At 44.7% G+C, this 14362-nt stretch overlaps 1 protein-coding gene and 1 pseudogene across 1 annotated transcript in view; both read left to right on the forward strand.

The window, feature by feature from the left end:
• Nucleotides 1-7653, forward strand: part of LOC138389835 (intelectin-1-like) — a 32445-nt gene extending 24792 nt beyond the window's left edge. The window contains exons 2-8 of the mRNA XM_069478473.1: nucleotides 844-907; nucleotides 2641-2742; nucleotides 3685-3932; nucleotides 4268-4426; nucleotides 5122-5242; nucleotides 6132-6235; nucleotides 7381-7653. Coding sequence (XP_069334574.1) covers nucleotides 850-907; nucleotides 2641-2742; nucleotides 3685-3932; nucleotides 4268-4426; nucleotides 5122-5242; nucleotides 6132-6235; nucleotides 7381-7533 — 945 coding nt within the window. The 5' untranslated portion in view covers nucleotides 844-849 and the 3' untranslated portion in view covers nucleotides 7534-7653. The remainder of the gene's footprint in view (nucleotides 1-843; nucleotides 908-2640; nucleotides 2743-3684; nucleotides 3933-4267; nucleotides 4427-5121; nucleotides 5243-6131; nucleotides 6236-7380) is intronic.
• Nucleotides 7654-12481: 4828 nt separating this feature from the next.
• LOC138389836 (poly(rC)-binding protein 2 pseudogene) lies at nucleotides 12482-13693 on the forward strand (annotated as a pseudogene).
• The last annotated feature ends 669 nt before the right edge of the window (nucleotides 13694-14362 follow it).

A 14362-nucleotide genomic window follows, 5' to 3' on the forward strand; every position in this document is an offset into this window, starting at 1 on the left:
CATGATATCCCGAACCTGGGATAGCGCTACTAGGCTAGCAGGTGACCTTTAAGATTTGTCCTTTAGAGTTGGAACCCATTCTACTAAGTGAAGTATCCCAAGAATGGAGGAATAAGCACCACATGTACTCACCATCAAATTGGTTTCACTGATCATCACCTAAGAGCACGTTTGGGAATAGCATTGATCGGGTGTCGGGCAGATGTGGGTGGGGGAGGGGATGGGTGCATACATACATAATTAGTGCGATGCGCACTGTCAGGGTAATGAACACGTTTGAAGCTCTGACTCGGGGGTGGGGGGGGTGGGGGTGGCAAGGGCAATATACGTAACCTAAACTTTTGTACCCCCACAATATGCTGAAATAAGAATAAAAAAAATATATAAAGATTTGTCCTTTAGAACCTGCTAATTCTGTGAGTTATCACTGTATAAAGAACCCGCCCTGAGTCCTCACCTGCACTGGGCATCGTGCCAGGGGAGGGTGGGGCTGGAAGCCTGGGCCAAGCCCCACTGGGCTTTCTCCATAAAGGGCCCAGCACATCACCCCGCATCAGGAGCCTCTGCAGAGAAAGCTCCACTCAGCTGGCAGCTAACTCTGAGCTCCTGGCTCCTGTGAGGGAGGAGGCAGCTCTCTGTGTTGGAGGGAACTCAGCTGAGACACATGGTCTGTTTGTGGGGGGAATCCTGGTTTCAGCTCAGGTCTGCTTTTGGTCCCAGAGATGTGTGGAATTTAAACAAAATGCAAGGGGCTTTGGAGTCTTTGTAGGATTGGATAGGGGTGGGAGCAGGGATGTAGAGAAAAAAGATGGTCAAGACAGTGACCTTCTTGCTTTTCTTTAGATTACAATGAACCAACTTGGCTTCCTCCTGTTCCTCATTGTGGCCACCAGAGGATGGAGTGAAGGTGAGTCACCTGTCTGGGGGCAGCGGTTCCTCCACTCAGCTCTAGTGTTCAAGAGGAACACAATGGGCTGGGTGGTTCAGAATGCTGGTCTCTCCTGGGCCACAGGGGATGTCTCTGAGATGCAGGGAGGTTGACTTGAATGTAGGCAAAGTGCTGATTTCTGGCCTCTTGTGGGAGGAATCTGGCCTGTAGCAGTGAGGGTGTTGCCCGAGGCATGTCCTGGGTTCAGCTCTGTGCCTCTGTGTGGGCCTGAAGGGGCTCTGGTGAGAACTGTGTTCCCTCCCAGCCACTCCCTATATCTGTGGCCTTGGCCATGGGATTTCCATGGGAATTGCGTGGTCTGCTTGGTGCCCAGAGAATATTCTTTCCACAGTCTTCCTCTCTACAGCAGAAATAACAATGGCATTGTAAAATTTGCATTTGTCTTCATATTTATTTATTGATTTTTAAAAAAGTAAAGGCTGTTTCTAATATCTTCTCACTTAATCTTCACAAAAACACTTTTTAGCTTTGTTTTTGGGATGAAGAAACTGGGGCTCAGATATGTTAAGTATCACTCCAAGGATACTCAACTAGTAGGCACTGAGTTACTTACAGGTGGCCTCAAAGCTTGTGATTACTGTCATTCCTCTAGACTTTTAGAGTAGTTTGCAGGCTCTTTAGCCTTCAGATTAGCATATAAATTTCTTCATTCTGTGCCTCTTGCTAAACTCTTGGCCATAGTCTCACCACTGCTCCCTATCTCACATCCTATGTTTCAGCCACATTAAGCTACTTATATTTCTTTAACCGGCCGGATTATTCTGTACTTTTTCTTCCAGGCTTTCGCACACACTATTGTCCCTGCCTTGAATTCTCTTCTCTTTCTTCCTACTGATGAATCATGTTTGTTCTCTCTGAATAAATGGTGGTGTCACCTGGACTAGGAGGCCTTCTGTGACTAAGACGTGAGACAATCCCTGCCCACCACCTCCACCTCCGACTCCCAGACAACCACCCTGCCTCCAGTCTGGCCTCTCCATTCTGCACTCTCCCCTCAGAGTCTTTGTTTTGTTCTCCTGAGCTTGTCTATCTTTTTTTTTTTTTTTTTTTGAGACAGGATCTTGCTCTGTCACCTGAGATAGAGGGCATAAAGTGCAGTGGCATCATCATCACTCACTGCAACCTCAAAGTCCTGGGCTCAAGTGATCCTCCTGCCTCAGCCTCCCAAGCAGCTGGGACTACAGTTGTGCATTACCTTGCCCAGCTAATTTTTTTATGTTTTGTAGAGATACGGTTTCACTCTTGCTCAGGCTGATCTCAAACTCCTGGGCTCAAGTGATCCTCCAGCCTTGGCCTCCCAAAGTGCTAGAACTATAGGCATGAGCCCATGTGCTGGGCCTTGCTTATTTTTTTTTTTTTATCATTTTTTCTTCTTCATACAATTTTCTGTGGACTGATCAACAACTCCCTCTAGGGGCAAGCTCTTGGGGGATGTTTAATTTCTTTGACTGCCCAGTGCTTAGGGCAGGGCCGGGCACAGGGTGAGGTCATGTGGAGGGAGGCGTGCATCAAGCCTGTGCTGGGTGTTGGGTCAAATGGCTGAATGAATATGACACTGGATATCTCTGGGTCTTACCACTCCGGCAGCGAGGCTCTGCTACCATGGGGTGGAATTGTTTGGAACTAGTGACAAGGAGAGGCTGGGTTTTGTAACAATCAGCAGTGAGAATAAAACTGTGCATATTCTCTAGAGGTGGACAATACTTCCTCCCAGAAGGGGACCTGTTCTTCTTTGTCTCCATCTCTGCCCAGAAGCTGCAAGGAAATCAAAGCGAAGTGCCCCAGCGCCGGTGGTGAGTGATGAGACATTTAAACAGAGCCCTCTGAGGGCAATCAGGATTTTGTCCTCTGGGAGGTTCTTTTTAAAGTTAAGAAGAAATTGTTGTAAAATGTATGTGTGTGTGTGTATATATATATATATATATATAGATACATATATATAACCTATTGGATAAAATTTGCCACTTTAATTTTAAATGTAAAATTTATCAGCAGTACTTACCTTCACAACGTTGTGCAGCCACCACCATTATCCATCTGTGGACTTTTTCATTACCTCTGTACCCACTCAGCAATAGCTCCACACTGCCCTTTCCCCCAGTCCCTGGGAACTGCCGTTCTGCTTTCTGTCTCTATGGATTTGCTATTCCAGTTACCTCGTGTAAGTAGAGTCAGGTGATATTTTTCTCGTTGTGTCTGGCTGATTTCACTCAGCAAAATGTTTTCAAGGTTGATCCGTGCTGTAGCATGGATATGTCCTTCCATTTTATCCACTGTGTGTATACATATGTAAACCACCCCCCACACACCCTGCATTTTGTTTGTTCATCTATTGATGAATATTTGGGCTGTTTCTCAACTCAAACATTGTTGTGACTCTTGTCACTCATGCTGCAATGAACACTGGTGCACTAGTATCTATTCGAGTCCCTTTTCTCAATTCTTTTGAGTATAAACCTAGCAGTGGAGTTGCTGGGTTATATGATAATCCCATCTTTAACCTGGTAGAAACGTCACTGGCCACGTGGAGTGCTGGTAACTCTATGTTCTCCCTCAGTCTCAGGAGCGTGATCTTCTGAACTTAGGGAGGTTCCAGGGTCCCTGGGAACACTTAGTGACAGGACTCAGGGAGGAACCTTTAGGCCATGTTTCTGCTTCCTAGGGCCTCTCTGGTGGTAGGGCTGAGATGGCCATGAGCTCTGAGACAGGGAGGCTCTGGCTGGTTCTCTCTGCAGATGGCCTGTATTTCCTCCGCACCGAGAATGGTGTCGTCTACCAGACCTTCTGTGACATGACCACTGGGGGTGGCGGCTGGACCCTGGTGGCCAGCGTGCACGAGAACAACATGTATGGGAAGTGCACGGTGGGCGATCGCTGGTCCAGTCAGCAGGGCAACAGAGCAGACTCCCCAGAGGGGGACAACAACTGGGCCAACTACAACACCTTTGGGTCTACAGAGGCGGCCACAAGTGACGACTACAAGGTTGGTGCCACTTCCCACACACTGGGAAAGGGTGAGGAGTTGAGTGTGTCTGGGCACAGCATGCAGGAGGGAGGGTGGGAGGGTGGGGACATGGAAACAGAGCTGGAGAAGAGGAAAGAAATACTTAGACATCTTGAATCACAACTTCCTCCGCACTAGTCAGTTAGGGACGTGGGTGGTGGGGAGTGTCAGCTGGAAGTGGGGGTGTCTGAGCACAGGGGACCATCTGCCCCCCTGGAGCCCAGAGCTGTCAGCTCAGCTGAGGGCTGCACGTGTGGGCCTTTGCCTGGTGGGACCCCCTGGCCCCGTCAGGCTCAGTGTGTGTTGCTGTGCAGAACCCTGGCTACTACGACATCCAGGCCCAGGACTTGAGCATCTGGCATGTGCCCAACAAGTCCCCCCTGGAACACTGGAGGAACAGCTCCCTGCTGAGGTACCACACCGAAATTGGCTTCTTCCAGAGACTGGGACATAATCTGTTTGGCCTCTACCAGGTACACAGGGCTGCTGGCTGGGGCTGGTTTTTATGGATGTCGGAGAAGCAAGTGTTAGAGGTTGGGCAGGCCCATCTTTCAGTGGGCCTGTCTCCCATGTTCTCCTAACCTTGATTTGCTGGTGGCTTCTGTCCCACTTCTCTCAGGAATTCTGAGCCAGGCAAGAGAAAACACCTATGGGAGAGGAGAATTGGGGCAGGAGAGGAAAGAGAGAGAGAGAAAATGAGAATGAAGTGGTCTGGGCTGTTGGAGAAGCACAGCTTCTGAGTGACTAGCAGCAGCAAAAGGGAAAGATTTTTTTTTTTTTAGTAAGAAATTTCTTATAAACAAATTGTGCTTAATAATGAAATGATTATTTCATATTTTTCTAGTAAATGTGCTCTATCTATTGTCCCAGAATATCAAGAAAAATGTTATATAAACTCAAAGATGATAATCGCATGTTTTATTTAGGCTTATCATTTATTTACATATGTTCAAGAATAACCTGTTTTTATGTAATTAATTAATTAATTAATTTTTTATGTCAGAATATTATGGGGGAGGGAGGAGTCTTATTTTGACTCGTTTTGAGATAATCTCTGTTACTGATAAGGCATTGTTTTCCCTCAGTGAACAGCAGCATCCCTGGGAAGGAATGGCTGGTAAGGACAAAGCTATTGTCCTTGCTCAATGACTTTCTTTGTTCCTCATAGAAATTCCCTGTGAAATATGGAGAAGGAAGGTGTTGGACTAACAATGGCCCAGTGATCCCTGTGGTCTATGATTTTGGCGATGCCCAGAAAACGGCGTCTTATTACTCACCTCTTGGCCAAAGTGAGTCTTTAATGCTCCTCTGACCTCTTGGTAGGAAGAGTTTCAGTTTTGATTGAGCTCATTCAATCAGGACAGGTAGCAGTTATTAATCCGTAACCATGGCCCGGTTCTCTTCTATGCATGTTACCCGTGTTGTTCCACTTAGTCTGCTTGACGGCTTTAAGGTCTGAGCTGTCATTAACCTCATTTTAGGAAACATGCACTGAGAGGTTTGGGAACTTGCTGAGATCACAGGGCACATACACAGGGGAGCTCACATTTGCACTGCGGAAATTTGGCTCCAGACTCTTTAGTCCTAACAACCCCACTGTCAGCTCCTCAGGAACTTGTTAGGACCAGGCCAGGTTCATGAACACAGGGCAGGACAATCAACAAAATGGGGAGGCCTTTTTATTTTTATTGTGAGGGGTAACCATGAGTTTATTTTGTGTGAATCTAAAGTTGGCAGCATAATATCTTTCACAGAGGCTGAGCCTATGCTATAAAATTCAAAGCCGTTATCATTGAGATTTGGGATTTTAAAATAAAGGAGAGTAAGAAAAATGTAACAAGGAACAGAGTGAATCTGCCTCCCAATTGGGGCAACTCCGTCCTTGGAGGTGTTCAGTGTGATCTTCCTGCATAGTTGAATTTCTCTTCACAAGCCTCTGGCAGACGAGAGGCCCTCCCTGAGGACAAGCTCTTGCTCTCTGGGCTGGGAACAGATCCCTGATGGGAAGTTTGGGGCCAGGATGCACCATCCGTTGGCCCCAGAAGAGTTGAGCTCCACCAGTGTGGCTGGAGTATAGGGCTGTAGCCTGAGCTTCAGCATAGAGAATCTCTGGGCTGGCGTAAAGGAGGCTATTTCTAGCATCTCCCTTGAATGCTGTTTTCTGTCTCTTGTTTTCAGAGGAGTTCACTGCAGGATTTGTCCAGTTCAGGGTATTTAATAACGAGAGAGCAGCCAACGCCTTGTGTGCTGGAGTGAGGGTCACCGGATGTAACACTGAGCATGTGAGTCTTTGTGGGGACCAAAGGGGCTGTAATGTTGAGTTTGTCACCGTGTGTTGTTATGTGTGTTGGGTGTGGTATGAGTGTGCTGTGAGTGTATGTATGTGTGTGGGAGTGTGACTTTCTCTTGCCCATTGTTGAGTTTCAGGGGCCAGAGCTGTAGGACCCATTGTCCGGGTACAGACATCCTGTACCTTTGAGGACTAAAATCGAGGGCTGAGTCTTCACAAGAGCCACTGCTGGATGCTCAGCCTTTGGGATAAAGCACTCGGTTTCCTGGAGTTGGGGTGAGGCTTCCATGCAGGAAAATTCTGTGGAAGCCTTTTGGAGCTGAGATTCCTTGAGAAACACAAAATGTTGTCTTTCTTCACCTGAGATTTAGGTTTCAGAGAAAAACTGGGCTTCCCCAACCTTGGCCAGGGCTTGCATAGCTACGCACTGTGTTGGGGGTTACTGGGAGGGTCCTGGACATCACCTTCTAGAACCTCATTCAAGCCATCCCTCGCCATGTGCCTGTGGTGATAAATGATGGGTATCGATGAATTTTCAAGATTTTAAATGGAATACCAGTTGAATACAGAGGATGGGAAGGGAAGAAGTCTAGAATAGCTCATGGTTTTCGTTTGGTTGAATGAGTGTCATTTATTAAGTCAGGGTGTCTGGATGACAAACAGTTTGGGGTCCATGATGGATATTTAACTCTGTTTTGGTCATATGGAGCTTGAGATTCCTGTGTAGAATCTCAACCCAGGTTGGATTTCGAGGTCTTCAGTACAAGGAACATCTGGACTGGAGATAGAGATTTGAGGGCCATAGTGAAGTGCTAGTAACTGAAGCCAAAGTGGTCATGCAGTCTATAAGGGACAGGGAGATGTGTCCCGTACTGAGGAGCAGCACTTAAAGAATTCAAGATGGAAGAGTCCCGCCAAGGAATCTGAGAATGAGTGTTCAGAGAAGCTGGAGGACAGTGAGGAGCAGACAATGAGGTCACTAAAGCTAAAGGTGTAGAGTTTTTATGGGAGGAACAGAACAACATCACCAATGGAGAGTCTGCTGAGGACCAAAGTCTGCACTGGATTTGGCCATTAGGCTGTCACTGGCGTCACCAGCAGATCTGTCATCTCTGTCTCTTCCTCTCCGTTTCCCAGCACTGCATCGGCGGAGGAGGGTTCTTTCCCGAAAGCAATCCCCGCCAGTGTGGGGATTTCTCTGCCTTTGACGCGAATGGATATGGAACTCACACTGGTTACAGCAGCAGCCGCGAGATAACTGAGGCAGCTGTGCTTCTATTCTACCGTTGAGAGAGTTGTGGTACGAGACCGAGACCTCCTCTCCCAACTGTGGGATCTCAAGGATGCAAAGTGACTTACCAACTGAATTGTTAATGGCAAAGGAGAAGAGAATAAATCATATTGATTCAAGGCTGGGCGTGTGTGAATTCTTTTCCTGCAGGTGGTGAAGTACTATTAGAATTTTCAAAAGAATTTCTATTGCTCTGGTTGGTTCTACTTCAACTACTTTTGTGCTTGGAATGTCAGAGCTTAGGAATCCTGATAGAGGAACATGCCCTCCCCACCCCCTTCTAGGTAGCCCTTCAAATAGCCAGAGGAATAAAGGGTCAGGGGAAGCATTTTATCCTACCCTTTCCTAACTCATGTGGACTGATCAATTAAATCCTTCACTTCAGTATCCTAAAGAAGAAAAGAGTTCCTCTGTGGGGGTGTACCAAAGAGATACACCCAATATCCCCATCTGGTATATTGTAGCCTTAGTGGTTGGGGCATTGTCTGTAGGGAAGCACGGGGCAGGCAGCCTATGATGAATGATCTTGGGTGGTACCTTCACTGATCCTGAGTTCTCATGTTTAGGTGCTTATTCAAAAGGAGCCAAGTGGCCAAATCATCCCCAATGAGTTATTGGTGCAGATTGGATGGGGATGACATCAGCTTTGACCCATGACTAAATATTAGACATTTTATTGTTTCCTCTAGAATGCAAATCTGATTATAACAAGCCCTTCCAATTCTCCCATGTGAGTGTCAATTACTTCTCATTGACTAGAAGGCGAGGCTCAAAATTTTTAGGCCTTAGGGAAATTAGAAGAAGGGGAAGCAGAGGAGGGGAAGAAGTTTCCCTTCAGGAAGCTGAAGATGCTTGCCTTAAAAATGTTTGAGAGGGCTCTCTTTGTTTAAACCAGATTTATTTGGGCCTGGGTTAGAAATTGTCACTATTTTCCCTACAGTATTTTACTTGCTTTCTGCTGCCTGTTCTTTCCTGCCTTCTCTCTTACCCCTCGTTCCCATTCTCCATCCTAGAACACAGACGTCTCTGCCCCTCATCACTCTCAGCTGCCGTTCCTCCAAATAGAGCAGACAAGAAACCTGAGTAAGCTTTCACCTCTCACCCATGTTCCCCTGTGTGTGACTCGCCTGCTGTGTGCCAGACAGTGTTGGCTGGGAGTGCACAGAGCACTGGTGGGATGGGCGAGTGAACATTTTTTTCTCTTTCACATACTCTTTTTTTCAGTCATTCCAACAAAAATTACTGGATGTGTACTATCTCCTGGGCAAGGTGCTGGGAATACAGCAATAGAGAAGATGGATGAACCCAATTCTAAAGCTGCAGGTGGCAGAACCCATGGGCCCCTTTGGTGCACAGTGGGAAGATTTCACAGGAGAACTGCCTAGCGATTCGTGGGAGCACAGAGGAGCAGCCCTGAATCCAGAAACGAATGTTAGGGAGGACTTCTCTGAGAAGGCGACTTTACCTTTGTTCTCCCTTCCACCCTGGAGTGACCACAGAGATGTCTGAGCTGGGAAAGTTTTCACCTGTCATTATTTTCATCGTGCCCCACATCTGTAGCATGAAGTTGTTCAAGGTCCAAGCTCTGGCATCCAGTGGAATTAGCATAAATCCTGGCTCCCTAAATTCACCTGCCTCTTGGAAGGGTTTTTATATACCAGAGTCTCAGTTTCCTTATCTGTGAAATAGAGATAATAGCAATATAGTAGTAACGTTCTCACCTGTGGTCTTATTTCACATGTGGTTTTCATAAAAATTAAGTGAAATAACTTGTATACCTTTTATTTTTTTTTAATTCTTCAGAATTAAATCCACAATTTTATACATTTATCTTGTCTATAAGTCAATGAAAATTGCCAATTATTATAAAAACAGGGCAAATTATATCAGGAAACAACCAAAAAAATAGCAAAAATTTCGTAAAAAATATTTCCAACTATGAAAAGTACTGCTGTCTTGGTGTCTTCACATCCTTCTCTTCTGTGAACTTATGTACAACACATTGTTTCCTCGGATAAGTGCATCCCTGTACTTATTCTTCAGTTGTCCATTTACATATTCTTCTGTCTGCTCCAGGACTATATTGATGCAGCCATCCAGGCAAGCCAGGTCCCCTGGATAATATACTCCAGAATTCAGTTTTACCATGACTGGCCATCCAATGATTTGCTTTAGGAAATCACTAGGGATTTGCCTCAGAAGACTCATTTTAATAATCTTGGGAGGCAGGAAACCTGAGTTCTAATGCCACCTCTGCTACTTAATTAGCTGTGTGCCTTGGATAACTTATCATTTCACCTCTCATGGCCCCAGGTTCCTCATCCTGTGGCCGGGACCCAGAACCCTCACGCCAGGCTCCCCACTAGCTCGGCCTCCATGGACAATCACCACAATAACTTGTATAGCTGTTAAAAGAGCACCAGGCTTGTAGTAACTGCTTGATATATGTTAGTTATTATTATATTGTTTCTTGAGCATTTTCAAAAGTCTATTTCAACTCAATTTCACTCACTCATGAAAAACAAATTTAGGGCACTGTTGTTGAAGAACCATTGTGCCATGCATTCTTGTAAACTCTGAGATTTAAAGAAAGTTAGTATGTGTTTCCTGACTCAGAGTGCTGTGGGAGGAAGTGCAAAGTCAGAGAGATGGCAAGGAGAGATGTACATGTAAGCAAATTATTAAAACACTGTGAATTCATTTTTTTCCTATAGAAAAAGCAAACTCTTTTTTCCTCTGTATTCACACTACTCTCAGTGCTTATGTGACCAGATATGTGGATTTTTCCCCACATTAACCAATTCTCTGACACCAGCTGAGGGTCCTACAATTCAATTCAGTTCTGACACCAGCCAGAGTGAGTGCAGACCCTATAGGTCAAGGGCTCAGCCCCACAAGTTTATCCCTTACTTAGGATGTCAATTGCAAGTAGTGTGTCTCCAGGTTACCAACAACTTCTGTTTAACTTTGCTCCAAATCGGAGGTTCTCATAACCCTCTTTGTGGGTTTGGTCATTTGCTACAGTGGCTCACAGAACCCAGGAAATCAGTTTACAGAATATTGCTGATTTACTACAAAGCATATTTTAAAGGATATGAATGAACTGCTAGATGAATAGGTCCTGGGCATGGTTTGAAAGGGTACCAAGCACAGGAACTTCTGTCTCCATAGAGGTGGGGTGCTCTATCCTCCTGGCATGTGGATGTGTTCACCAACCCAGAAGCTCTCAGAACCCCTTACTTTTGGCATTGTTATGAAAGTTTTATCAGGTAGGCAGGATTGATTACTAACTCCATTTCCAGTCCTTCTTCCCTCCCTGGAGGATGGGGAGTGGGGCTTAAGGTTCCAAGCTTCTAAGCATGGCTTTGTCTTTCTTGGGCCCATCCCCATCAAGGAGCCCATCAGGAGTCATCTCATTAGAATAAAGGTCACTCCTATTACCCAGGAAATTCCAAGGGGGTTAGGAGCTCTGTGTCATGGACCAGGGTTAAATAGAAAGTACTGGAACAAAAGATTCTCCAAGTACTCTTATTTACAAGGGTTTCAGGAGCTCTCTGTGAGAAATTGGGGGCAGAGACCAGTATACATATATATTTCTTATTATTCATATTTTATAGTTTTCTTTCTTTCTTTCTTTCTTTCTTTTTTTTTTTTTTGGAGACAGTGTATTGGTATGTTGTCTAGGTTGGAGTGCGGTGGCTATTCACAGATGGGATCATAGCTTATTGCAGTGCTGCAGCCTGGAATTCCTGGCTTCAAATGATCCTCTCACCCCAGTCTCCTGAGTAGCTGGGACTAGAAGTATGAACCACTGTACCCAGTTAGCTTACACTTTTCTATATAATTTAAAGGGCTAATGCATTACAAACATCATTAGTTTCTATTTTAGACCCACAGTGCATAAAGATGTAATTCTGTGACATGAACATCTGAAAGGGGTGGGGACAGAGGTATAAAGGATCAGGACCTTTGTATCTTATTGAAGTTCAACTGGTATAAATTCAACTTGGAGTGTTATAACTTTGGGATGTAGAATGTAATCCTCCTGGGAACCATAAAGAAAATAGCTTCTACCAAACATTTAAGGAAGAACTAGGACTGATCACTCTCAAACTTTTTCAAAAAATGGAAGAGGAGGAAAAACTCTCTAACTCATTCTATGAGGCCAGCTTTGCCCTGATACCAAAGCTAGACAAAGACACTACAAGAAAAGAAAACTACAGACCTATATCCCTTATGAATATTGATGCAAAAATCCTAAATAAAATACTAGCAAACCAGAAACATATTAAAAAGAATTTACACCATGACCAAGTGGGATTTATTTCTGGAATGCAAGAATGGTTCAACATCCTTGAACTGGATCAATGTAACCCATCATATTAACAGAATGAGGGATAAATGATCCTACTCACCTCAATTGATGTAGAAAAAGCATTTGACACAACTCAACACCTTTTCATGATACAGTCAACAAAGTGGGAATAGAAGTAAAAACCTTACACAATAAAATAAAAGCCATATATGAAAAACACACAGTGAACATTATACTTAATGTATGAAAGAGTGAAAGGTTTTACTCTATGATCAGGAACAAGACAAGAATGCCCAGTTTTGCTATTTCTATTCAATGTAGTACTGGAAGTTCTAGCCAGAGCAATTAGGTGGGAGAAAGAAATAAAAGGCATCTGAAACCAGCAGAAGCAGCAGCTGAAGCAGCAGCAGCCTGCACCATCTCCTGCCTGCCCTCTGCAGCCCTCCATCCATCCTGGGGTCTCATTACGCCTTCCTCCTGCTCCTCCTGCACCTGTCCCCCCTCCTGCTCTGCTGCTGTGGTTGCCCTGCCCCTCGCCTTCCCGCCTGCCCCTATTATTCCGCCCCAGGCCTCCTGCCCTTCCCATTCCTGCTGGCTCCCCTTTTTACCTCAAGCTGCCTCATAAATGCTGTTTTTGGCTTTCACCCCCACCAGTGACCAAAGACTTGACCACTCAAAGTCCACCTCCCCAGAACAGTGCTCGACATGGACACCGGTGTGATTGAAGATGGATTAAATGTCACTCTCACCATCTGGCTACTTATGTATGGAAAGGAAGTTGGCAGTATCATTGGAAAGAAAGAAGAATCGGTTAAGAAGATGTGTGAGGTGAGTGGTGCACATATCAACATCTCAGAAGGGAATTGTTCTGAGAGAATTATCACTTTGGCTGGACCCAGTAATGCCATCTCCAAAGCCTTTGCTATGATCATTGACAAATTGGAAGAGGACATCAGCAGCTCTATGACCAATTGCACAGCTGCCAGTAGACCCCCAGTCACCCTGAGGCTGGTGGTCCCTGCTAGTCAGTGTGGCTCTCTCATTGGAAAAGGTGGTTGCAAGATCAAGGAAATACAAGAGAATACAGGGGCTCTGGTCCAGGTGGCAAGGGATATGCTCCCCAACTCAACTGAGTGGGCCATTGCTATTGCTGGCATTCTTCAATCCATCACTGAGTGTGTCAAACAGATCTTTGTGGTCATATTGGAGACTCTTTCCTAGGCCCCCCTGAAGGGCATGACCATCCTCTATCAGCCCAACCCATCCAGTTCTCTGGTCATCTTTGCAGGTGGTCAGGCCTATACCATTCAAGGATGGTATGCCATTCCACAGCCAGATTGGACCAAGTCGCACCGGTTGACGATGCAACAGTCTCATTTTCCCATGACACATGGCAACACTGGATTCAGTGGCATTGAATCCAGCTCTCCAGAGGTGAAAGGCTATTGGGCAGGTTTGGATGCATCTGCTCAGACTACTTCTCATGAACTCAAATCATTCCAAATGATTTGATTTGCTGCATAATCAGGTGTCAAGGCACCAAAATCAATGAGATCCATCAGATGTCTGGGGAGTAGATCAAAATTGTGAACCCAGTGGAGGGATCTACTTATAGGCAGGATGCCATCACTGGATCTGCTGCCAGCATTAGCCTGGCTCAATATCTAGTCACTGTCAGGCTTTCCTGGGAGACGGGTGGCATGGGGAGCAGCTAGAACAATGCAGAATCATCCATTATCCCTTTCTGCTGTTCACCAGAACACCCATGGTCCATCTGTGTAGTTTCTGAACAGTCAGCCATTCCAGGTTTTAAATAGTTTGTAGATTTTCAGTTTCTACACACTTTATCATCCACTTGTGATTTTTTTAATCAAAGGGTTTTAATTCCTTTCTCTGTTCAGCTATTAAATGCTGAGATACATGTTTAGTTTTTATAAGCTTCTCCCTGTTTTGTTGTTTTCTTTTTTGGCTCATGAATTTTTCTTTTTGTCATGGAAATGTAACAGTGGAGTATTAATATATTTTAATAATGTCAGGAATTTTTCAAAAAAATTAAAAGATGGACTGGAGATTTTTCTTTGTGAATAGAAAAAAAATAAAAGGCATCTAAACTGGAAAAGAAGAAGTAAAATTATCTGTGGTCACAGATGATATGATCTTATATGTAGAAAACCCTTAAGATTCCACAAAAATGTTATTAGAACTAATAAATTCAGCAAAGTAGCAAGATACAAAGTGAACACACAAAAATGAGTTGTATTTGTATTCACTAGCAATGTACAACATGAAAAGTAAAATTTTAAAAATCCCATTCACAATTGCATCAAGTAGAATAAAATACTTAGGAATTAACTTAGCCAAGAAGGTTAAAGACTTACGCAGTAAAAACTACAAAACATTTCTGAAAGAGATTAACAAAGACATAAATAAATGAAAAGACATGTCATATTCATGGATTGGAAAACTTAATGTTGTCAGCTTGAGATGTCAGCACTACCCAAAGTGATTTGTAG

This window comes from Eulemur rufifrons, chromosome 8 (genome assembly GCF_041146395.1).
Source record: "Eulemur rufifrons isolate Redbay chromosome 8, OSU_ERuf_1, whole genome shotgun sequence".
NCBI lineage: Eukaryota > Metazoa > Chordata > Mammalia > Primates > Lemuridae > Eulemur > Eulemur rufifrons.